Source organism: Symphalangus syndactylus, chromosome 13 (assembly GCF_028878055.3).
Source record: "Symphalangus syndactylus isolate Jambi chromosome 13, NHGRI_mSymSyn1-v2.1_pri, whole genome shotgun sequence".
In the NCBI taxonomy this organism is placed as follows: domain Eukaryota; kingdom Metazoa; phylum Chordata; class Mammalia; order Primates; family Hylobatidae; genus Symphalangus; species Symphalangus syndactylus.
In genome coordinates this window covers 126,134,995-126,158,231 of record NC_072435.2, presented here as the reverse complement: position 1 = coordinate 126,158,231, position 23,237 = coordinate 126,134,995, and the positions used below count along the sequence as shown (strand labels likewise).

The following is a 23,237-nucleotide window of genomic DNA, read 5'->3' as shown; positions in this document are numbered from 1 at the left end:
GGAAGTGCCCCATGCTTTCACAGTTGAGGATGACGTTGGTTATCCTGCACTGTAGGAAGTGTCCCATGCTTTCACAGTTGAGGATGACGTTGGTTATCCCTCACTGTAGGAAGTGCCCCATGCTTTCACAGTTGAGGATGACGTTCGTTATCCCGCGCTTTAGGAAATGCCCCATGCTTTCACAGTTGAGGATGACATTGGTTAGTACTCTTGGTTTCAAGTGACAGAAAACCCAAACAGGAAATTGTATTTGTGCCCATCATTGAAAATGTGGCTTCGGACATGGCTGGATCCAGGGCTCAAATCTGCTGGCCTCAGACCCAGCAGAATCCAAGGCCTCCCCGATATCACCAGGACTGGGCTGCTCTCTGCCCTTCTCTGGATCAGCTTCAGCCTTGGTTTCCCTGTGGAGGCCCCCGGCCACTCCAGCCCTGACCCTCCTGGTGGCAAAGTGGCTACGGCAGCTCCAGTCTCATCTCTTCCCAAGCCAAAGTCCAATAGAAAGGGGCCTCCCTCTCTTGCAGCATTCTCAGGCAGAGGCCCCTTGCCCTCTGTAGGCCCCACGCCACCCAGGTCACCAGTTGCTGAGGGTCCAGACCGTGCTTAGCACAGGGGAGGGCCAGACTCCAGCCAGTCCAGAGGCTCTTCCCAGGAGAGGAGGGCATCGAAACCAGGCAGGCAAACACGACAGGCCCTTACCATCATGATGATGCTGGGACTTCCAGGCCTGTGAGGACAAGAAATAACAGTGTTTGATGCTGGCACTTCCAGGCCTGTGAGGACAAGAAATAATAGTGTTCCATCTCAGATGTGCTTGAATCTGCCCTTTGCCCAGGCAGCAGCCATCCCGAGACATTTCTGTAGTGAAACGTGTGAAGTTATTCTGTGGGTCCCAGATGGCTTTGCCGCCAGTGCTTTAAGGAGGGCGGCCCTGCCACAGGCTGCAGGTGCCAAGGCCTGTTGCGTGCTCAGGACCCAGCCCCGGCCCCTCCTCCAGGGCCTGGTGAGGTCTCAGGGAACCTAGAGCTGATTGGGGGTCAAGTCTGCAGGATTAGGTTTTGTTTCCAAAGCAGTTCATCAGACATATGGGCAGATGAAGGTGCTGTGAGAGGCATTGGAGGGATGCTTCTGCCACTAAGCTTATCACCTGGGTGAAGAAATAATCTGTGTGCCAGACCCCCCAGACGTGCAATTTATCTGTACAGCAAACCTGCACATGTATTTCTGAAACTCAAATAAAAGTTAAATAATGAATGTAGGAATAATTTTAATTCCTCTATTAAAGGAATAAAAATAAATGATCCCCCGCCCCCACTGATTCAGACATTGATCCTATTGTCTTCTTTCCCCTTTGAACATTTACTCTTTTCTCTCTTTTCATCATAAAAAAGGCTCAGGTTGAGGCTAAGAAGGAGCATGAAGGCGCAGTGCGGCTGCTAGAGGTAAGGAGCGTGCCCCTGCTTTCTGCCCGGGGGTGGGGGATGTTGGGGAGAGTTGCACTGATGCCTGCTAGAAATAATAGATGATGTTTATGAAGTGTGCCTGGTGCACCAGTTACTAGATGGTGTTCGTGTGTCTTCTCATGTCATCCTCACAAGCAACCAGTATGACAGGTGCCAGGACCAGGTCTGTTCTTACAGGGAAACTGAGGCACAGAGAGGTTAAGCAGCTTTCCCTTGGCCACACATCCAGACCCAGAACTGTGTGTCTCAGGTGTGATCTGCTGTCCTCTGCTGGCTCCTCCTGGGTGGAAAGCGAGGGGTCATGGCTCACTCGCTTGCTTGCGAACTGATTGCCCCAGGGGGGAAAGGCGAGTGGACCCTCTGGAGGCCGTCCTGGCCCCTGATGAACTGCCTTGGGGTACCTTTTTAAGGTATGACACTCATGCTAGGGAGGCATTTGTAGGGTCAGAGAAGGGAGGTCCTGGGGAATCAGAGTCCTCAGCGCCATCTGAGGCACTTCCCCGGGTGTGGTCCTCGCAAACACGACGTGAGTGGCCTTCTCCTGCCTCCCAAAGACGTTTCCCACTGGGGCCTTGGGAAGGAAACAACGGCTACGTCTCACCTGTGTGAGTGGCGTGTTGGGAGTGACCACCCCTGTCCCTGGCTCCTGGTCCAATGCCAGCCTTCTTGGGAGTGAGTAGCCAGGCAGACAGGGAGGGCTATGGGGTCCCCTTGAGGCCTCTGCTGTTTGCATCCATCATGCACAGTGGCTGGGCTATGGTGAGCCGGGGCCCCCACCTGCTGAAGTCAAGGGTTGTGTAATTCACCACCCCACAAGGAGAGATTTACGTAGAAGTGGATCAGCCCTGGGGTGGCCTCCTCCCAGTAATGTTCCCTTAAGAGAGGCCACGGTTTCCCAGTATTGGAAGAGGCTGCCCTCTTCAGAATGACCTTGTCCCTTGTCCCCGGGGGAGCAGCAGCCACTTAAAACAGGCTATGTGCATCTCTTACGTTGCCTTTTGAAGTCTATTCCTCCCACAGGAGAAGGTTTCATTATTATCATCCTATATATTAAAATGGATTTTCTGAAAGCCTCCATTAGTTAATGACTATCTGGAGGGAGGAGAGCGATGAGTAGCAAACAGGAAAATATATAACCTGGGAGGATAGAAACAGACCTCCAAATGGTGATTTATCTCCCTGGAAAAGAATTCACTTTCCCTGGCCTGAGTTATCCACCGCACTTTAATTTGCATCATCTCCTGGCAGAAAAGGTAGTTCCCTCTCCCCAGTTGCCCCGGAGCCCATCGACGTGACCCTGTGTGGCTTCAATCCGCCTCTGAGGGACTGCTGCACCATGATCCCGCTGTCACCTGTCACCCCATGCTGCTGGTGGTGCATGCTTTCAAATGTGACAGTCGCAACATAGTGTGCTTTGGTTTGAAAAACAGAAGGCAGTTCGGACGTGCTGGGAATTGTGTCTTTTGTTTACGGCGTCTTTCTGTAACTGTCTTGCTTTGCTCTTCGTGCAGAACACCTTGGACAGCATGCAGGTATTCTAGAGAATAGCATCTTCCCTGCCCGGCGTGCTTGGCGATGCTTTTCCCGTGAGTGGACGCTGCCATGAGTCCTGGGCCTGCTCTGACCTGCCTCTGCTTCCTGAACTGCAGCTTCTGACGCAGGTGGGGGGTGGTCAGGGTTCCTCAGCCTGGGGGAGCCAAGGAGCTGCTTCGAGGAGCTCCGTGAGCAGGGCATCCCCCTCATCCGGGCGTCAAATGCAATGCTTTGCTCGCTGAGGTGCCGCGCAGGCCCAGACACATGGCTCTTCCCGTCCTGCCAAGGCTGTGACTCTCAGGCTGGGAGAGCAGTCCTGGGGTTCAGATGACCACAGGGGAGAGAAATTGTGGGTTGATTCTACCCTTGGTCCAGAGTTGTTGAGAGAGCCTAGCGGATAACCCTGAATTTGGTTAATTCGGTTACCGGTCATCAGAATTCAAGCTGCACGCCTGAGCCTCACACCCTTCCATTCTGCCTCTGCGTTGTGCAGACAGCAAGCTCCTTCCCACGGGCCAGGGAGGCTGCCTGCGCTCCTCTCTGTCACAGACCACCCCCTTGCTATTCCCCTGGGGTGGAGGAGAGGCTGGGTTGCCCCCGGGACAGGCCTTTGAAAGTTTTCCACCCCTCTAAGTTGGATGGTGAGTTTGTGGAAGGAACGGCCATTCTCACTTCTGGACAAGTTGTTCTCTAAGTGGGTTCCCTGGGGCAGCAGCAGCACCCAGGAGCTTGTGAGCAAAGCAGCCTCTCAGGCCTGGCCTCGGACCTGCTGAATCCAAACCCCTCGGGGAGGGGCCCCAAGGTTGGTTGTAATCACCCTTCCAGATGTGTCTCATGCCGCTGACGTCTGAGAAGCATTGTTTAGGGAGCCTGTGAGGCCAGCTCCTGGGAAGCAGAGAGTGTTCTCAGCAGTGCGTTCCCTGGGAAGCTCTGGCCTTTGCAGGGTGAGCACCTTGGGAACCTGATCCCAACACTGCAGCTGTTGACCGAGAAACCATGGCTGTCAAGTCCCACCCACTCGCCCATCAAAGAACCACCCGTGGTGTGCAGTGGGGGTTTCATGCCTAGGTGTTTGTGTCCTTGGAGAATGGGGCATATTGGTGACTTTCTGTAGACAGAACATTCCACTAGGCAGAGCAGCCTGCTTCCATGCTCAGCCAGATGCCATAGAGAGCGCCTAGATAGGATACACCCCAGAACACGTGTTACATAAAATGCCTGAGCACACGGAGAAACAAAGGTGTCTGAGATGGGTCTCAATCAATTCAGGACATTGCCAATGTTAAGGACGCAACTGTGACACAGCCTCGGGAGGTCTTGACATGTGCCCAAGGCGGTCTGGGTACAGCTTGCTTTTATACATTTTAGAGAGATGTGAGTCATCAATAAGTGTAAGATGTACATTGGTTCGGTCTGGAAAGGTGAGACAATTTGAAGCGGGGGCTTCTGGGTCATAGTGTAACTGCCTAGTGGGTTCGCCTTGCCCGTTGCCTAGATACAGTGAATTTATCAAGACAGGGGTGTTGCAATAGAGAAGGAGTAATTCATGCAGAGCTGGCTGTACAGGAAACCAGAGTTTTATTACTACTCAGTCAGTCTTCCTGAGAATTTGGAGACGGGTTTTTAAGGATAATTTTGTGGCTAGGGGGCCAGTGATTTGGGAGGGCTGATTGGCTGGGTTGGAGATGAAATCACAGGGGGTCGAAGCTGTCCTCTTGCACTGAGTCACTTCCTGGCTGGGGGCCACAAGACCAGATGAGCCAGTTTATCCATAGAGGGCAGGGTCTGCAAAATATCACAAGAACTGACCTTAGGTTTTACAGTAGTGATGTTATCTCCAGGAGCAATTTGGGGAGGGTCAGAATCTTGCAGCCTTTAGCTGCATGGCTCTTAAACAATAATTTATAGTCTTGTGGCCAATTTGTTAGTCCTGCAAAGGCAGTCTCATTTCCAGGCAGGGAAGGAGGCTTGTTTTGGGAAAGGGCTGTTACCTTCTTTGTTTCAAAGCTAAACTATACACTAAGCTCCTCACAGAGTTCATTCAGCCCACACCCAGGAATGAACAAGGACAGCTTGGAGGTTAGAAGCACGACGGAGTTAGATCAGATCTCTTTCACTGTCTCAGTTATAATTTTGCAATGGTGGTTTCAATAGGTAGAGAAGAGACAAAGGGCTGCATTCTTTTGAGTCTCTGATGAGTCTTTCACTGAATACACAATTTCCATGTGAGAGGGAGGCAGAGGAATAGTCATTTATGCCTTAGTCTGGCTCAGTGAATCTGCATTTTTGCATAAATAATAGGGCAGAAGAAACAATCAGATATACCTTTGTCTCGGGTGAGCAGACGGTTAGGAGCTGACTTCTTTGTCCCACCCCTGTGAAGATAAACGATCAATTTACATTGCCTGGGTGAACTTCCACAGAAGTGTTTTAGGTGAAGATATCCAGGCCCACAAGGAATCTCTGTGTGTGTAAATTGTGAGCGAGGTGTGTAGCTTTTTAATCTTTGCGGCTGTCTTATTTAGAAATAAAATGGAAGGCAGGTTTGCTGACACAGTTCCCAGCTTGATGCTTCCCTTTGGCTTCGTGATTGTGGGGTCCTGAGATTTATTTTCCTTTCACGGTACTCATATACACAACTCCAGTGCCATGGACACTTCTAGGTCCTGTTCTCTAAAGAATGAACGGCCAGGAGGTTTCGGTGGCAGCGGGGAGGTGTCTTTTTTCTTGGTCACACTGCATGAAGTCCTGAGGCCCAAGGAGTACCCTTGGCTAGTTTTGGGGTTTAGCAAAGTTGTGCATCAGGATTGAAACATATAACGGAGGTTTTCAGGAACTTGCCTGTCAAGACAGCTCTTTTTGTAAACCTAAGAACCTGAGAGCAGGGAGATTCCAGCTGCTAGGAGTTAAGTAATTTCTTTGGCACTCAGAGTCGTATCAAAACAGAGAAGCAAAAGCAAACAATGAGAGCACCACCACCACCTTGAACAGGTGCCCTGTGCTGGGCCCTGTCCTGAGAGTGCGTAGGAGAGACATCGAGACATCCACAAGATAATGCCCATTTCACCTGATCTTCTTCATGTCTGGGGGAAATCAAGACACAGGGAGGTTAATGAATGACCTGCCTCAGGGTCTCAGATAGTCATGAGCAGAATCCCATTCGAGCCCCAGGAGTTTGGCTCCGGAGTTCAGGCCTTCAACGGCTGCTGCAGAGCACAGCTTCCCGTCAGTTCAGAACTCTGACCTCCCTGCAGGTGCTGGGTGGGGGCAGAGGGGACTTGCCTGTAGAGTGTACTGAAGGCTGAATCAGAAGTCAGTGCTGGCAGCTCCAGACTGAGGAAGCACTGGCCGTGCCATCTTCACCCGCTGATATTCCCTCGGTGTGCAGCAGTAGCAGAGGGTAGGAATGCAGGAAGTCGCTTTACCCCAGGCCCTTGAGAAATACAGTCATATTTAACCCTTGAAACCACTGTCTGAGGTTCTCTGTCACCTCATTTTGCTGATTAGGCAATTGGGGCACAGAGACAACGAGCCACTTACCTGAGGACTCACAGCTCCCAAGTGCCAGGGCCAGGGCCAGGCCCTGAGGGCAGGAAATCAGCCTGGTAACACCCTCTCACGTGCTTTGAGAAAAGTCTAGCAGCTGGTGTGCTTGTCACCATGTGGCTGGGCTAAGAGATGAGGATCTGGGCTTCCTGGTCAGGGGAATGTCGTGAGGACCCTGCACCAGTGCTGTGTGCTTGGCGTGTGTGTGTCAGCAGCTCTGTGGTGATTCTTCAGGGCACCCTGATGGGAATCCCTCGCCTTCTCTCCACAGTGCCTTGGGTGTCTCCTCGTGGAGCGAGGCATCGAACCGCAGGTGACATCAGCCCCGGTTCGTCTTGGCCTCAGAGGAGCCTGGCTATTTTTCCTGAACAGCCCCCCTTCCTCCCTGGGAGACTTTCCGGGTGGCCAACGTGCTTGCTTCCCAGGCAGGCTGGGGTCTACCTTCCCGCAGGGGTCTGGCCTCAGGCCTGCAGTGGATGATTGTGGGCTGTGTGGCCTTTGCCTTTAGGGGTTGTCTCTTCCTCCATAAAATAATCCTAACAGATGTGTTTTGCATCTAGGGTAGAATAAAGATGAGTATTATCCAGGTTGGATGCATTATGTATTTCTCACCCTTTTTCACTTCTTTTCTGATTTTAAAAGAAACTAAAATGGAACCATGTCTGTGGGCCCCTGAAGGTAAAGGGCTGTGGTCCCAGGCGCTGGGCCTGAAGGTAAAGGGCTGTGGTCCCAGGCCCTGGGCCTGCTCGGCCTGCAGGGAACCAGCCCTGCCTGGCTCTTGTTCAGAGGCTGGGTGACCCCTGGGCCAGTGAGTGTGTTAGGGGAATGTATGGGTGAGTGAGGGCACAGGCTTGGGCTTAGGTGGGCTCTGGACAGAGAGACTCAGAGGCCAGAGAGACTGGGTGGGTCCTACTGCCCGCTGGGGGTGTGACCACAAGTCCCTGTTGGCCTTGTCTTCTGCCCTGGTGCAATGGCCTAACACCAACGTACCCAGGAGATCTCTCTGAGTCAGCAGCAATGCATGACTCCCCCAGGCAGGGCCAAGCACGTAGTAGGTATTCAGCCAGTGAGCAATGAAATCACATAGGGCCTGGCACATAGTTGGTATTCAGCCAGTCAGCAATGAAATCACATAAAGACAGCACATGGGACAATTTGTTTCCAAATTGCTCCTAATGTTACCGGAAGGCAGCCTCGATCCAGACCCCAAGAGAGGGTTCTTGGATCTTGCGCAAGAAAGAGTTTGGGTGAGTCCGTAGAGGAAGGTGAAAGCCAGTATGTGAGAGAGGTGAAGAAACGAATGGATGGCCACTCCGTAGGCAGAGCAGCAGCGTGGGCTATTCCCGGTTGTTTCTTGATTATATGCTGAAAAGGGGTAGATTGTTCACGAGTTTTTGTGGGGGGAAGGGGTGGGCAGTTCCCGGAACTGAGGGCTCCACCCTTTTCAGGCCATGTAGGGTAACTTCCTGATGTTGCGGTGGCATCTGTAAACTGTCATGGCGCTGGGGGGAGTGTCTTTTAGCAGCCAATGCATTATAATGAGCGTATAATGTGCTGTGAGGATGACCAGAGGTCACTCTCATTGCCATCTTGGTTTTGGTGGGTCTCGGTGGCTCCTTTACTGCATCCTGTTTTATCAGCAGGGTCTTTGTGACCTGTATCTTGTGCTGACCTCCTGTCTCATCCTGTGACTTAGAACGCCTTCACCATCTGGGATTGCAGCCCAGTAGGTCTCAGCCTCATCTTTCCCAGCCCCTATTCAAGATGGAGTCGCTGTGGTTTGAATGCCTCTGACACTAAGTCAAGTGACCGGGTGAGCCTGGACCATCCTTGGGTTCTGCCTGTGATTCTGGAGTGATTATGCGTGGGACCCCTTGCTCTCAGAACCACCCCGTTTGGAAGCCAGCTGCCAGCACAGCGTCTGCTTATCACCCCTCTTCACAGAGGCCGGGAGGCCAGAGGAGGGCACTGAGCCAGGAGCTGGGGGAGCTGCGGGGGTGTCTTTGGATGCTTCCCCCTTGTCTTTAGAAATAGCCACATCCACATTTGCAAGCCTCTGCTGCTTGTTCCAATTATAGTTGATTTGCCTGATGACTGTGCCATCTGTTCCTGCCTGGTCCGGACTCAGTTGCTTCTGAGCAGTGCCCTGCAGGCCCTAGCGCCTGCAGGTGGCCTCGGGATGGGGAGGAGCCAGCACCATGGGGCTGGGTGTGTCTCTGCATCCCTGCAGCTGGGGTGACACCCAGGCCCAGTCCCAAACCCAGACAGGACAGCACTCTGTATCCGGAAATAAATATTGTGGTGTAAATGCGCCTGCCTGGGGCAGGACCACAGGTTGCCCTTTTCTCTCAGCATGCTTTGGAAGCGGCTCCTGCTGGCAATTCCTCCCCATAGGCAACTGGAAGCTCTTAGCCCCAGCAGGGACCCCCCTGGCAGTCACGAGAGCCTTCCCTGCTGCCAAGAAGCCAGGGAGCTGTGCTCAGGCAAGGAGCCTAAAGGAAAGGTGCAAACAAGCTGGGTGTGGGTCGGCAGGACTCTTAGGTTCTCCTTGGTAGGCATTTGAGGTGGGGGAGACTGTGCCCCTGTTCCACACCTTCAGGGTAGGTTACAGGGAAAGCAATCTCACAGCGGATTCTCCCAGCAGACAAGCATTTACTGAGCATGTGCTGGCGGACCAGCAGGCATGAGAGGGTACATTCCATGCCTGGTCTGGGAGCTCCACGTGGTGCCAGCGCTCTGCCCTGCTCGGAGGGTGCTTGTACGTTGGCCCCATGATACTCATTCGGGGAAAGCACATGAACTGCGCAGGGACTAGGGCCACCAGATTCCTCGAGTCAGCGTCCGCATGCAGGACCAGCTAGAGACCCAGCTCTGAGCAGTGTGCCTGAGACCGCAGGAGCAGGGCCTCACTAGTCCACACCCTGCTCGTTCAAAGGTGGGGCAGTGCTAAGATGTGTGAGCTGGGTGACACATCTTCATTTTAACCGAAGAATGCCCGTTTCTCCCATCCCTTATGCTTAGGAAAAAGCCAATAATTTTACTGTTTATTTTTCCTGATATTGGTCACGCCGAGTAGCATGCCTTGGGCCTTGGTGGAGACGCAGCCAGGCAGGCATCCTCAGGGCAGCTGTCTCCAGGCTTGCGGCAGTGCGGGCTTCCTGGTGTCTACACTGGCCACCCCTGGGTGGGATCCTCAATTATGGCAATGCATTGCCCAGCTTGTCTGTAAGTGCGTGCTCAGTGCCCAGGTGGATGTAGGCATGCAGAGGGTTGCAAATTCTAAGTTCCAGAGCCCCCCAGGCCCAGGAGTAAGTGAGGGATCATCCTGTGTGTTGGAGGCTTATGTGGGTACAGCTGGGGGCATCTACAGGGCCATGAGGGCATTTGATCCAACCTGACCACCCCCCCCCACACCCAACCTGCTGATGCGGGAGTGTCACCATGCTGTCATGCAGAGCAGCACCACGGCCAGCAGCCACAGCCTGCAGCCATCTCTAGATATGCCTGTCAGCCCAGGCTGCTGATGGACCTTTAAATACTCACCAGCATTTAAAATGTGAGATTTTCCCGTGAACTGAAAATTCCCTGGGTGTGTCAGGCCATTCTTGCTATAAAGGAATGCCTGAGGCTGGGCCATTTATGAAGGTGTATGAAGGTGAGAGTTACTGGCTGATGGTCCTGCAGGCTGTACAGGGGGTGTGCTGGATTCTGGGGAGGTCTTGGGAAACTTACAATCATGGCAGAAGGCAAAGGGGGAGCAGGTGTGTCGTGTGCTTACAGCAGGAGGGTATGGGAGGTGCCAGGCTCTTTTCAACAACCAGACCTTGTGTGAACTTAGCCTGCTCGTTATGGCAAGGACAGCACCAAGCTATTCATGAGGGATCCACCCCCAGGACCCAGACACCTCCTGCCAGGCCCCGCCTCCAACACTGGAGGTCACATTTCAACATGAGATGTGGAGGGGACGATGCCCTGCTGCTCCTGGGAAACCAGAAGCTTTAGCTTTGACTTTGGTGGGCTGCACCTGGGCCCTTTGGACAGAGCCAGTTGCCCTGCTCACCACCCCATCCTGAGTTCCTGCAGGTCTGCCCTGCCCCTGCCCCTGCCGGCACCCCTGCCAGTCTGCGTGCAGGGCTGTGTCCACACGGTGATTTGCCGTAGCACTCAAGTCCACCCCGGGACCCCCCAAGGTGTAAGGAGCAGTTGGCAAGAAAAGCTGGGTAGAGCCGGCGTCCTTACAACCCGCGGGCCAGGCTCTCTGCAGCCCCTTGAGAGAAGCAGGGCAGCGTGGTTTGGGCATCCTCCCATCCACATCTCATGTGGAAATGTGACCCCCAGTGTCATAGGTGGAGCCTGGCGGGAGGTAGCTTGGTCTTGGGGACAGGTCCCTTGTGCATGGTGAACCACTGGCCCTATCTGGTGACCCCTTGGAGGAGAAACACCCTCTGGGAGGAGGTGACAGCTGGGAGCCTGGGGGTGTTTCTCAGGCTTCAAGAAGGGAGTGACTTTGTGTCACAGGAGGGCATGGAATCTCCTGTGCAGTGAGCCCAGGTCCTGGCTGGGGCGAGAGGACTGTGGGGAGGGGACTCGAGGCGAGCTGGCTCTCCCCCCTCACTGCTGCCCGTGGGCCTCCTGCTCCCGACACCCCTCAGAACGCGGTGGATGTCCCCGGCGCCAGGCCCTGGGGAACCTGCGGAGGAAGCAAGGACAGTGGCTGGCTGCTACTCTGCTAAGAATACCAATATCCCTGCTGTTGCTGCTGCTAATACTGCATCTGCTGCTGCTACTAACACCACACTGTTACTGTGAAGGATAACACCAGTACACTTGCAGGTAGTAATAATGATACTGCTGCTACTAGTACAAATAATACCAATATTGCTGCTGCTGCTGCTAATACTATGCTGCTATTAATACTAATACCAACAGCACTGTTACTATACCACACTCATACCAACGCTATTCCTACAAAAAATACTACTACTGCTACCACTGCTGTTAATGCTGTAATACCAAAGCAAGGCTTCTACTACTGCAGGTTATAAAAATACCAGTACTACTGATACTAGTACTGCTAATCAATACCAGCGCTGCCACCAGGATTACAGCTGCTCCTGCGAGCGCCGCTGCTGCTGCTAACAGCAGTTCCGTGCGTCCAGCATTCCACCTGCGGCCATTTTCTGAGCACTAAGCCCGCATTGATGCACTCCGGCCTCACGCACATCCTAGAAACAGGCTGTGTCATCATGGCTGTTTCACAGAGGACGGGACTAACCTCTGATGGGCACTGCCCTGGCTGCTCACGGGCACTCTGGCCCCGGGACTTTTTTTTTTTTGAGACAGAGTGTCACTCTTGTTGCCCACTGCCCCCAGCTGGGGAATGTTCAGGCATTTCCCGCCCCTCCTCCCTCAGCTCATTGCCCAGTCACCCCAAGCCTCGGCCATAGAGAGAAGAGGAGTCCGGCCCTGCTAGGGGAGTCTGGCCTCAGGCCCTGAGTCTTGCGTCTGTGGCACTGGGGTTCAGGCATTCGTGCGGACCTGGGTGGTGTGGTCTTTCCTTACCCGTGGTCACGCGCTGTGTCATCGCGGGCCTGGGTGTTCATCAGGGCTGGGTTCCCTCTCCCACGGGGAACCCTCAGCTCTAGGTATCCTGTGAGTCTGTGCTCCAGGCCCCACTCTGTGCACAGAGGATGCAGGCCCCTCGGTAGGCCGGTGGCGGCCCTCCTTGAACCCCACCGGCCCCTGGCAGGGGTCTCAGGGTTCCTTGGTGAGCCACCCAGTGGCTGCTCCTCTACCCGTTTTCTGTCTGCCTTGGACAGAGGTGACCTGGTTCATCTCTAACTCAAGGGTACTCCACACTTTCTGTGCATAGATATGTTTACCCACAGCTTATTGTGATCTGTTAAATGCCCACCCTGTGCCAAGCCCTGAACTAAGAGTTGAGGATGGACTGATGGGCCAGGCCAAGGCCCTTAACCTTGGGAAGCGCCACTATGGCCCACACAGGACACGGGTGTGGGAGTGGCCCTGCCAGGCCCTGGGGACCAAACCACAGAGAGTGCAGCTGCTGCTCGACTCACCCTCATCCTTGGCCCCCCACCCCCCATCATTTCTGGGAGTCCCACGCAACCATGTGAGAGCAGACAGCCTGCCCTCTTCCCTCTGTATTGCAACAACCCGCCCTCCTGCAAACAAAAGCAGGCAGCCCGCAGCCTGCCGGCCGCTGCGTAGGTGAGTATCAGATGCAGAACCTGCTTTAGGCTCCTGCGACCTCAGCCGCCCTTAGCCCCCTTGATGGGGTGGTACCTTTCATTATTTTCACCGTCTCTGTATGCCACCTGTATTCTTAGTTCCTATTGTTTAAAATCTCTTCATTTCTGAAAACTTTATTTTGAAGTAATTTTAGGTTCACGGGAATTTACAAAGACAGCAGGGAGAGTTCCCACGGCCCCTCTTCCGGCTTCCCGGTGGTGGAGTCCCCGTGGCCAGTGTGTGTTCTCAAAGCCGGGAAGCTGGCGTGGGAGCAGCGCTATAGCATGCTGGGGAGTTTACTTGCTTTCTCCAGTGTTTATATCCACTCTTTTTTTTTTTGTATATAGCTCTATGGCATTTGGTGGTATATACAGATTCTTGTAACCACCACCACCATCAGGTGTACAGATGGCTCTGTCACCCAGAGAAACTCCCTCATGGTACCCTCCCTCGTCACACCCTCCCCTAACCTGAAACCCTGACAACCGCTGATCTCTTCTTTATTGCTATAATTTTATCAAGATTGTTGTATGAAAAATCTATTTTTTATTTTTATTTTTTTTTTGAGACAGAGTGTCACTCTTGTTGCCCAGGCTGGAGTGCAGTGGCTCAATCTCGGCTCACTACAACCTCTGCCTCCCGGGTTCAAGTGATTCTCCTGCCTCAGCCTCCCAAGTAGCTGGGACTACAGGCACATGTCACCCTGCCTGGCTAATTTTGTATTTTTAGTAGAGACTGAGTTACACCATGTAAGCCAGGCTGGTCTCAAACTCCTGAGCTCAGGTGATCCGCCCACCTCAGCCTCTCAAAGTGCTGGGATTACAGGCGTGAGCCACCGCACCTGGCCTATTTTAGTTAGGTCATTTTCATAGACACGACGTTAGGGAATGGGTGTGCCAGTTACACGCTCCCTGTAGCATGCTAGAATGAATGCATGATTATTAAACGTCTCCTGTTTCTCCACGCCCCGGGAAGGCTCCGCGAGTGCCCCACGGGTGCCTGGGGGTTTGTTGGCTCACACAGTTGAGTTCAGGGCCCTCCGGGGTCTGGCCTTGCCTGCAGTGGGCAGTGGCAGCTGTTCCCTGGCCAGGACCCTGGCTGCCCTGCAGGGCCCGTCACTCTGTCTTAAGGGCTGAACCAGCAGAGTCAGAGCCCCTGCAAGCCCTGGGAAGCCGAGTCGTCATCCCACCTGCAGACCCCACATTTGGGGTCAGAGCTGTCCCCGGGCTTGGGTTCCCTCGGATGCTTTCCATGTCAGGCCCGGGAGCCCCTGGGTTTTTAGCTCTATACCTTCCTCGGTAGACACAGCCGGCTTGGCCAAGCCCATTCAGCTTTTTAAAGAAGAATACTGCTGATTTCTTTTAATGAATCAAAGAAATTAATTATAGGCTTTGGATTTGTTAGGTTTATTTTAGAAATCCATGATCTCAGCCATAAATAGTGCTTCATTCTGGACTAAGGAGCTGAGAAGCCTGCTGCCTGTAGAGGGATAGTAGGGGAGAGGATGGATGAAGAGGAGGGGTGGAGGAGGGGGAGGGGGAGGTGGGGGGCTGTTGCTGAGCCCTTCGCTCAGGTCCAGGACGCAGCAGGAAACAGGCAGACAAAGCCCTGCCCTCATGGGGCTGACATTTCACTGGGGGAAACGTCAGTGTCGTCAGCCCCACAGATGACATTAGCAATCCCATAAACGGGATTCTTCCAGCCATCCTAAAGTAAGGAGTGGCAAGAAAGCGGCCTTGACGCAGACCCGACGAGCCATCCCCACAAGGAGCGCTGCCCACAGCTCAGGGCTCACCTTTTTCACTGATTCAGCAAACGCTCTTTGAGCAGCTGCTGGGTGCTGAGTCCATGCAGAGTATCGAAGGTGTGTCCATGAGCCAGAAAGCAGAGGCTTGGGGCCGAGAGTGTAGTCGTGGACACCGACAAGAAACAAACAGCCCAGGAGCTGCCGCAGTGCCGGGGGGCGGTCAGCACGGTGGAGAAGGGAACGCGGGGTGAGAAGGTAGAGTGGGTCCTTGACCCCTCTGTTCTGCACCTTCTGTGATGGGTGCCAGAAACCCACCTCAGGAAACCATGTCTTACGTAGAGCTCAAGTCCCAGGGGAGCAGGGAGCGGGGCTTTGCCCATGCACCTCTGACCTGGGAGGAAGCCCACAAGGGTCAGAGATGTCCTGAGATTGGACACAGCCCAGGCCCGTCCTGCCCCGAGGAAGGAGCTTTGCTGGGCTACCCCTTTCCTGTGTGTGTCCCCGGGGGAGATGTTTGCCTTCCCCAGGGCTCCTGAGGTGCCTTCGTGTCGTCTGCAAATGCAGCAGTGTTGCTAACTGAATGTAGCAGATAGAGATTCCTTATTGCTCAAAGTGGCGTTCTTAAGGGTTCTGCAGATCGAGGGGGCGGGTGCCCTGGATGAGAAGAATTGCATCCTTGCATCCATGGGACAGCACCTGAGCTGCTCCCCTGTGTCTGGGCCACGTCACAGCCTCATACTCTAAGTTCCAAACAGCTCTAGCAAAGCCTGCCAACTGCAAAGTGCCCGGGCTGCACGCACAGCCCAGAACAATCTACGGTTGGCTGGGAGCTGAGCGTTTGCAGGATTTCTTGGCACCTGTGGTTTCTCACATTGGCCAGTAGCCAGGTGGCAGGAGAAGCTGGGTTTATCAGGCACTGCTCTCCCGTGGAGGCGGGAGGCGGCCCCTGCTGCACACGTCACATACAGACACGTGCACACACGATACATGCTCATATGCACATGCACACACTGTCACCACATATGCATTTTCAGACACGTATGTGTGTGCACACGTGCATGTGTGCACACATACAACACGTGAACAGGCGCACACACATTTCCACCACCAAATGCCTCCGCTGACCCCGGTCCTGCCTCTGCCGTGCAGTCCAAGGTTCGAGAGCTGGAAGAGAAATGTCGGACTCAAAGTGAGCAGTTCAACCTGCTGTCCCGGGACCTGGAGAAGTTCCGGCAGCACACTGGGAAGATTGACCTGCTGGGTGGCAGCGCGGTGGCCCCCCTGGACGTCTCCACGGCCCCCGGCAAACCTTTCCCGCAGTTCGTGAATGGCCTAGCCACCTCCCTCGGCAAAGGTAAGTGCCTGGACCTTCCGCCTTGGCTGTGGTGGGGAGAGAATGGCCGTTGGCCGCCTGCGAGGGTGTGCACAGATGAAGTCGATTTGGTGACACCTGGCAGAGGGTACAGGGACCCGCCACCGCAGTGGGAAGGATGAGAACAGGGCTGCTCACAGCCATGGGGGCACACGGTGCACTCAGCACCTCACAGGCATCCACAAATGTGGGACCCACACATTTTCTCACCTGTAAAATAGGCCCATTTTACAGGCGAGGAAAACCAAGGCACTAGTGTGGGTCACACAGATGCTGATGAAGGCTCAGTCTGGGATTTGAACCCAGGAGTCCGGCTGCAGCGTCTACACTGGCGACGACTCCACGAGGATTTCTTGGCTGGGAACTCCAACGCTCTGTGAAGCTTGTTTCTTTGTGTTCGTTGTGTTTCCTTCCTTCTCATCTCAGTAACCTGTTGGTGATGCTGCGATGTGCTTGGAACCCCTATTCCAGCAAAGGCAGTGGTGAACATGAGCCCTCGCCCGTCACAGTCCTGCTTAGAGGCCTGGTGGGGAGAAGCCCCCTGTGTGTGTGCTGGGGGGTTTAGTCTTGGTCGCAGGCAGAGCAATCACGGGTGTCCTTTAATCAGACCTCGGTGGAGGTGTAATGTCCTGGCTGAAGGTCAAGTGGGATGCAGAGGTTAGACAGGTTTCATGGCTAGGTCTACCCACCTGTTTAAGAAGTTGGTTTAAAAAAAATTAGGGGAGATGAGCATCTGAACCTCACTTTGGAATTCCATAAAAAAGATAATTTGCAAATTTTCCCTAGTTCTTATCAGAATATATAAGTACCTTGGGTGCTTTTTATCATTAAAATAAGGAGATGCCACTTGTGTCTTGCTAAAAAACATTCTCCTGCCTCTCTCCTCATCCCACGCCTTCCCACGCCCTTCCCTTTTGGTCCATGCATCAGAGAGAATGCTGGGCGGGGTAAGTGGCCATGGCTGTGGAAGGCCAGCGGGCAGGGACCAGGGTGCGAGCACTCTGCCGCTCATCTCCAGGCACTCACGACACCTGGGCTGCATGCCCTGCCCAGGTTGCGATATTGAGAGACAGACAGGGCCCCGTGCGGAGCTCCTGCTGGTGGGCAGACGATACATGGGGAGCCTCTGATCCAGACGCTGCATGCAGACCAGGTGACGAGGTGGACGGTGACTTGGGCTCTTCTAGATGGTCCTGGAAGGCAGCTGCCAAGAAACCACATTTGAGCTGTGAAACCTGAAGGGTGGAGGAAAACAAGCTGGTTTCCGTTCTTCCCAGGGGAAAACAGAATGCACGTGTCTCCACGTTCTCTCTCTCCCTCCCGCGAAGGGCCACACAGAGCCCGGCTCCATGCGACAAGAAATGCACGGCTTCTGCTCTGGGAAACCCACTGAGACCCTCCTGGGGGCTGCTTGCGCGGGCACCGTGCCCATGAAGCTCCAGACTCCCGGAAGGAAAGCAGGTGTTGAGTGAGAGCTGTGTGGTGTGCACAAGCCAGGCCTGCCTTTATCAGTCAGGGGACGTTTCCGTCCAGTGTAGGGGACATTTCAGAAGCTGAGTTCCAGACACCAGCCAGTGACCCACCTTGCAAGCTGGCCCTTCTGAAAACAGCAGTCCCAGGCCTGCCCGGTGAGCCCGAGGCTCACAGCATGTGAATGTGGAACCCGCTGCAAAGCTCCCGGGTCAGGGAGGCGGGAACAGGGATTGGCCAGCGTGGAAAAAGGAATCTGATTAACCACGATGGAAAATGCACACTGCGTAAAACCAGAAAAACAAAGCAGTACCGCGCCTTTACTAAGCCAGGGCCGCCTGGCAGAGAAGAAGGTTTGCATCACAGCTTCTGTTTAATAACCGTCTGGAAGACGCACCTTCCTAATGAACCCAGCTCATTTAATCAGTTTCCTCACCCACCAGGGGCCCCCTGGCATGGCCCATGCCCGTCTCCCCTGGTATTGCCCTGGCACTCTCCTCACAGTGCATGTAGCTTATGGCGGCAGCGGACACCAGCGCCGACAGAGAGCTGCCCTGCACCACCCCGATCCCACCAGGACACTCCTCCCTGCAGGCAGCGAAGGCCCCTCTTCCAGGCCTCTGCTTAGGGTCTGCTCTTGTTTTATTCTTTCTTTCCCCACTCTCTGAATGCGTTTACTTATTTTTGTGCATTTTCCTCCTCTGTGTTTACTTATTTTGCTACATTTTTTCCAACTGTGAGGTATAGTGGATAATTAGAAATCATAGGTGTTTAAGGTGTACAACTTGATCTGATGTAACATAAATCAATTGTGAAATAATCACCACGGCCAAGCTAATTAACATACCACGTCCTATCCACGTCCTTACGTGGTTGCCTTTTCTTTTCATGGTGAAAACCCTTAAGATGAGCCTCCTTGGCAAACTTCAAGTCTATAATCCAGCGTTCTTTTTTTTTTTTTTTTGCAATGGAATCTTGCTCTGTTGCCCAGGCTGGAGTGCAATGGTGTGATCTCGGCTCACTACAACCCCCTGCCTCCCAGGTTCAAGCGATTCTCCTGCCTCAGCCTCCCAAGTAGCTGGAATTACAGGTGCCCGCCACCACGCCTGGCTAATTTTTGTATTTTTAGTAGAGATAGGGTTTCACCATGTTGGCCAGGCTGGTCTTAAACTCCTGACCTCAGGTGGTCCACCTGCCTCGGCCTCCCAAAGTGCTGGGATTACAGGCGTGAGCCACCGCCCTGACCTACAATCTGGCATTTTAGCTGTATTCATGTTTCTGTGCAGGAGATCCCCAGAGTGTATTCATCTTGTGCCCTTCAACCAACAGCCCCCGGCCTGGCCCCTGGTAACCACTGTTCTGTTCTCTGCTTCTGTGAGTTGGCCTTGTTGAGGTTTCGCATGTGAGTGGGGGCCGTCCGTGCCATGTTTGTCTCTCTGTGCCTGGGTTGTTCCACATAGCAGAGAGTCCTCCAGGTGCATCGTGTTGTCACAAAGGGCCGGGTATCCTCCTTTCCTGAGGCAGGATAACATCCCATCGTGTTCATATCCGTATTTTTTACCCGTTTATCTGCCGCAGATCTTCTTCCCACACTGACCCGAGAGAGAGGATGGTGGAGGGTGCAGGGCTGGCCGCAAGACAGAGAGGGAGTCCCGGGTGGATGTGCTGCCACCCGCCACTCACCTGCGCTTTCACCCAGGGCTCCTCTGGCCCGTGGCTGAGGCAGGCCACAAAGGGACTTGCGCCCTGTATGGGGAGGCAGCTGTGACACAGAGTGAGGCTCTACAGTCAGTATGTGAGGCAGGCGTTGCCCATGGACCACACTGTCCCTGGCAACCTCCTAGGAAGGAGTGTGTTGGGGAGAGGCGTGGCCTCTCCTATCCCTGGCACAGCCAGTTTTCCCTCCAGTATGGGAGCTGGGTTTTTTGAATCAACATTTTTTTGAGCCATATTTTTCTAGAACATACGTATTTTGAAGCATTCCCATCATGACGGAGTGCGGTGTTTGCATCTCGACGGGCCCGCGGGAACCAGCCCCACTTGAAGGCGCTGCATATTTTGTTTCTAATCTCACCTTGTCTTCTCAGGCACAATGGCAGGTAAAAGCTGCCATGGGGATTACGTTATTTTTCCCTAGAGAGTTGGGTTTGGATAAATTAAGTGTGAATCCAAGGTGACTGCTCTATTCATATCACCTTCATCAGCTGTGCCGTCCCCTGCTGTTCACCGTGGCAGCGGTGTCAGGCAGGAAGGGCTAAGTTCTGCTGCAGTCACACGCAGCCCCCCAGGTCTTGGAACACTGGAGGACAGTGTTTCCTCTCTGGAAAGTTCCCTGGCCACTGTGTGGGGAGGAAAAGTGGCTTTTGCCCACAAGTGGAGCCTGCCACTCCCCTCAAGGTTCACTGGCCCAGGTGACTCTTGTGGCTGGGAGCAGAGGAGAGGCAGTAATGCCAGTCGGAAGTGGAGGAGCCTGCGGCAGGCTCTGCTCTTGGCTGGTCGGAAGTGGAGGAGCCTGCGGCAGGCTCCGATCTCGGCTGGGTTTCCGAGGCTTCTGGGAGCTGAATCGTTCGATATTCACTTTGCACCTGCTGCACGCCGAGCCATGTTATAGTGAATACGACAAGGTTCTGCCCTCCAGGATCGGATGTTCTCACAGGGGACCCCAGGGCAGGGCTGCCCCAGCTCCAGTTCCCTGCCGTGGTGGCGCTGTCCTGCTGTTCACTCCAGCCTGAAGTTGTGGGGCCTGCCAGGGGCGGCTCCCAGGGCAGCCATTATTGGAACATTCCTCATGGTTTTTTAAATCATTTTATACTTCCTGATTTGGACTCAGCAATTCATATTCATCAGTGAGGTGACTGTCATGATGTGACAGTTACAGAGGGACCGAGGACCCCAAGGAGGAGGTGTCATCATTCCTAGCACCGGAGAGCTTGGGAAGGAAGCAGCCTCATTGTGTTTCACACCTGGATCCTGGTTAAAGTGCCGCGCTGTCGTCTGACACCCAGGCCAGCATTAGCCACGGTGCTCAATGCTCCCTTCCAGGCGACCAGGACAGGGCTCAGCAGCCCCTGAGACCCCAGGAGGATAGGACGGGATGAGAACTATTTCAGTCCTTGCAAATCTCTCGTCAAGAGTATTTTTTTAGTCACAAACCCACCCCTTTGGCCAGTTAGGACTCAGGGTCATAAGTGACAGCAAAGCCAACCTAAACTGGTGTGAGCAAAAAGGAGTCTGTCTGTCACCTGGAGTAGATGAAGAGCCAGGACGTGGCTTCAGGGACATCTTGAACCAGGGGCTGCAAGCCCATTGCCGGGATCCACTTTCTCAGTCTCGCTGTGAGCAGGTGCCATCCTCACGGGAGCGCTCCTCTTGCATGTGCAGGAGGTTTGCGGCCTCCCTGAGCTTCACAGCTGCTCAATTTTAAGCCAAGGAAAGGAGCAGCCTGTTTGCTGTCAACTCTCCTTTAGTTCCCTCTGCCTGATCCCATCCTCGTCCTCAGCTCCCAAACAAGCGTTACCGCCAGGGTGGCTCTGCCAGCTGGATGGGCCCAGAGCTGAGGGTGGCGTCATGCCAGCCTACGTAGATGGCGAGCAGGAGACGGGTGGACCCCAAAATGAAAATCAGCGGCTGTTGTCAAAGAGGGGAAAGGCACCCTGGGTAGGCACATGACCAATGCGCTTTGACAATGTTATTTGTATATTTGTTTCAACTTGTTTTAATGTTCGTGGCCAGGTCAGGAGAGCGCTATTGGAGGCGGCTCTGCGATTGGTGAATATATCCGGCCCCTTCCGCAGCCCAGTGACAGGCGGGAGCCTCTGTCCACCAAGCCCACCTTCCTGTCAAGATCCGGTAGCCCAAGATGCAGATCTGAGTCAGACGTGAGTCCCGCCCCGCAGGGGCCGCCGGGCCTGCCTGTGCCGTGTGTGTCTGGTGTGGACGTTGGCCCTACTATGTGCTGGGATGTGGGGGCCCCTCTGTGAACACAGGCAAGGTCCCTGTTCTAAGGGGGAGCAGAGGAGAACACTGGCAAGGCAGCGTTTAGAAAAGCAAATCCCGTCGAGGGGTGCGAGGATGACGCAGCGAGGCCGTTGACGCAGAGCTGGCCGGGAGGGGCCTATGGAGGCTGGGGAGGGGTCCTGTGCATCTTGTCCTGTGGCATTGATGGGAAGGGGCTGGTGTGGCTGGAGAGGGGGCGTGGGCAGGGACGAGCTGAGGCCAGGGCAGAGGACAGCGCTTGGCTTTTTGTCTGAGTCCGAGGTGAAGCCATTGAACGTTGTTAAGGCAGGGGGGTGATGTGGTCTAATTCCTGCTTAAAGACTGTTCCAGCTTGTGTGGGGAATGCGCTAGGGGGAGCAAGAGTGGGATCACTGTGGGGGTCGTGCATATACTGCTCAATTTCACCCCCACCCCTATGAGAAAAGGCCACGCCGCTGACTCCCGGGATTGCTGGAGGAGACACTGGGCGGAGTCCCCACACTCCACAAACTCCGAGACAGGAAGAGAGGGTGGGGGCTGAGGGGACATGGCGGCTCCCACCACCTCCCCATGTTGTCCTCCTGAGGCGCTGGGCATGTCACACGGTAGTGGGGGGCCTCTTCCGTAGATTGAGCCCCTGGAGGACCAAGTGCCCAAAGCAGCATGCACCTCTGTGTCTTCCACAGACGCCACAGGGCCTGGCGCCCTGAGTGTCTCACACCCTGAATTCTTTTGGGAGAAGGCCCTGTCTTCGAGCCTTACCTTCCTGTTTGGGGACTGGGTTCTCTACAAACACAGAGGGGGCCTATGTGATAAGGGGTCCACACCGAGGGACCACCTTCCTTTCCAAGCTCGTATGTGGGGGTGTGGGTGGCAGTGCCTCCTGGGAGTGCCACAGTCTCAGGCCGTCCCTCCTGGGGCCCAGGAAGCTGCGAGGAGCTTTCCCGTGTGCCACAGGAATGGGGTGGGACACCTCCAGCTTCAATAACCCGCACACCCATTGCCTTTTTCACAGATGGAGAATGAACGGAATTCCAATACCTCCAAGCAGAGATACTCGGGGAAGGTCCACCTCTGTGTTGCCCGCTATAGGTAAGTGTGGCCCCTCCGCATCCACCCAGCCCCTGTGAGTGGGGCAGATGAGATGTTGGATCTGGGAACACTCTAGGGGCTGAGAAGTTCCCTTCTCCCAGGGCACAAGGAGAAGGTGGGATTTCAGCCTGGCCTGGAGGCTGAGCAGGGTTCGGTGGAGAGAGTTTGGGTGGCACGCAAGTCTCCCAGGGCTGCTATGACAGCAGGTCACAAACCTGGTGGCCTAAAACTACAGGTTTCTCCTCTCCCAACTCTGGAGGCAGAAGTCTGAGATGGGGGTATCGGCAGGGTCTCGCCCTCTGAGGGCTCCAAGGAAGGGGTCCTTCTTGCCTCTTCTGGCTGCCGGGAGCCCAGGCGGCCCTGGTTTGTAGCTGCGTGGCTCCAGTCTCTGCCTCCATCCTCCGTCCTGCCTGGCCGCCTCGCCCTCCCTGTCTTTGTGTGTTCTCCCCTCTTCCTTTAAGGATACCCGTCCCTGGGTTGGAATCTGCCCCGCTGCAGTGTGACCTAACTCCGTCACATTTGCAGACTGTTTCCAAATAAGGTCCCATTCACAGGTGCAGGGGTTTGGCCATGACTGCGTCTTTCCAGGGGACATCCCACCACCGAGAGTGAGAGGGAACGTGTCCAGAGCCCCGATCCCCCACCGGTGAGAGTGAAAGAGGGGTGCGTCCAGCACCTTGCTCTCCTGCTTCCTCACCCTCTGCTGGGCGCTGCAGGCTGCATCTCGCTGCGATGACAGCCGCTGAGTGGGCTTCCCTTGCAGGGGCCTTCAGTGTTTGTGCTTGCT

The 23,237-nt window shown here is 54.5% G+C and overlaps 1 protein-coding gene across 18 annotated transcripts in view; it reads left to right on the top strand.

The window, feature by feature from the left end:
• RIMBP2 (RIMS binding protein 2) overlaps nucleotides 1-23,237 on the top strand; it is a 400,662-nt gene that overhangs the window by 317,371 nt on the left and 60,054 nt on the right. For all 18 annotated transcript variants that reach the window (XM_063615237.1, XM_063615236.1, XM_063615234.1 and 15 more), the window contains 4 exons: nucleotides 1,392-1,442; nucleotides 15,691-15,895; nucleotides 21,116-21,261; nucleotides 22,374-22,450. In XM_063615237.1, the coding sequence (XP_063471307.1) occupies nucleotides 1,392-1,442; nucleotides 15,691-15,895; nucleotides 21,116-21,261; nucleotides 22,374-22,450 (479 nt within the window). The remainder of the gene's footprint in view (nucleotides 1-1,391; nucleotides 1,443-15,690; nucleotides 15,896-21,115; nucleotides 21,262-22,373; nucleotides 22,451-23,237) is intronic.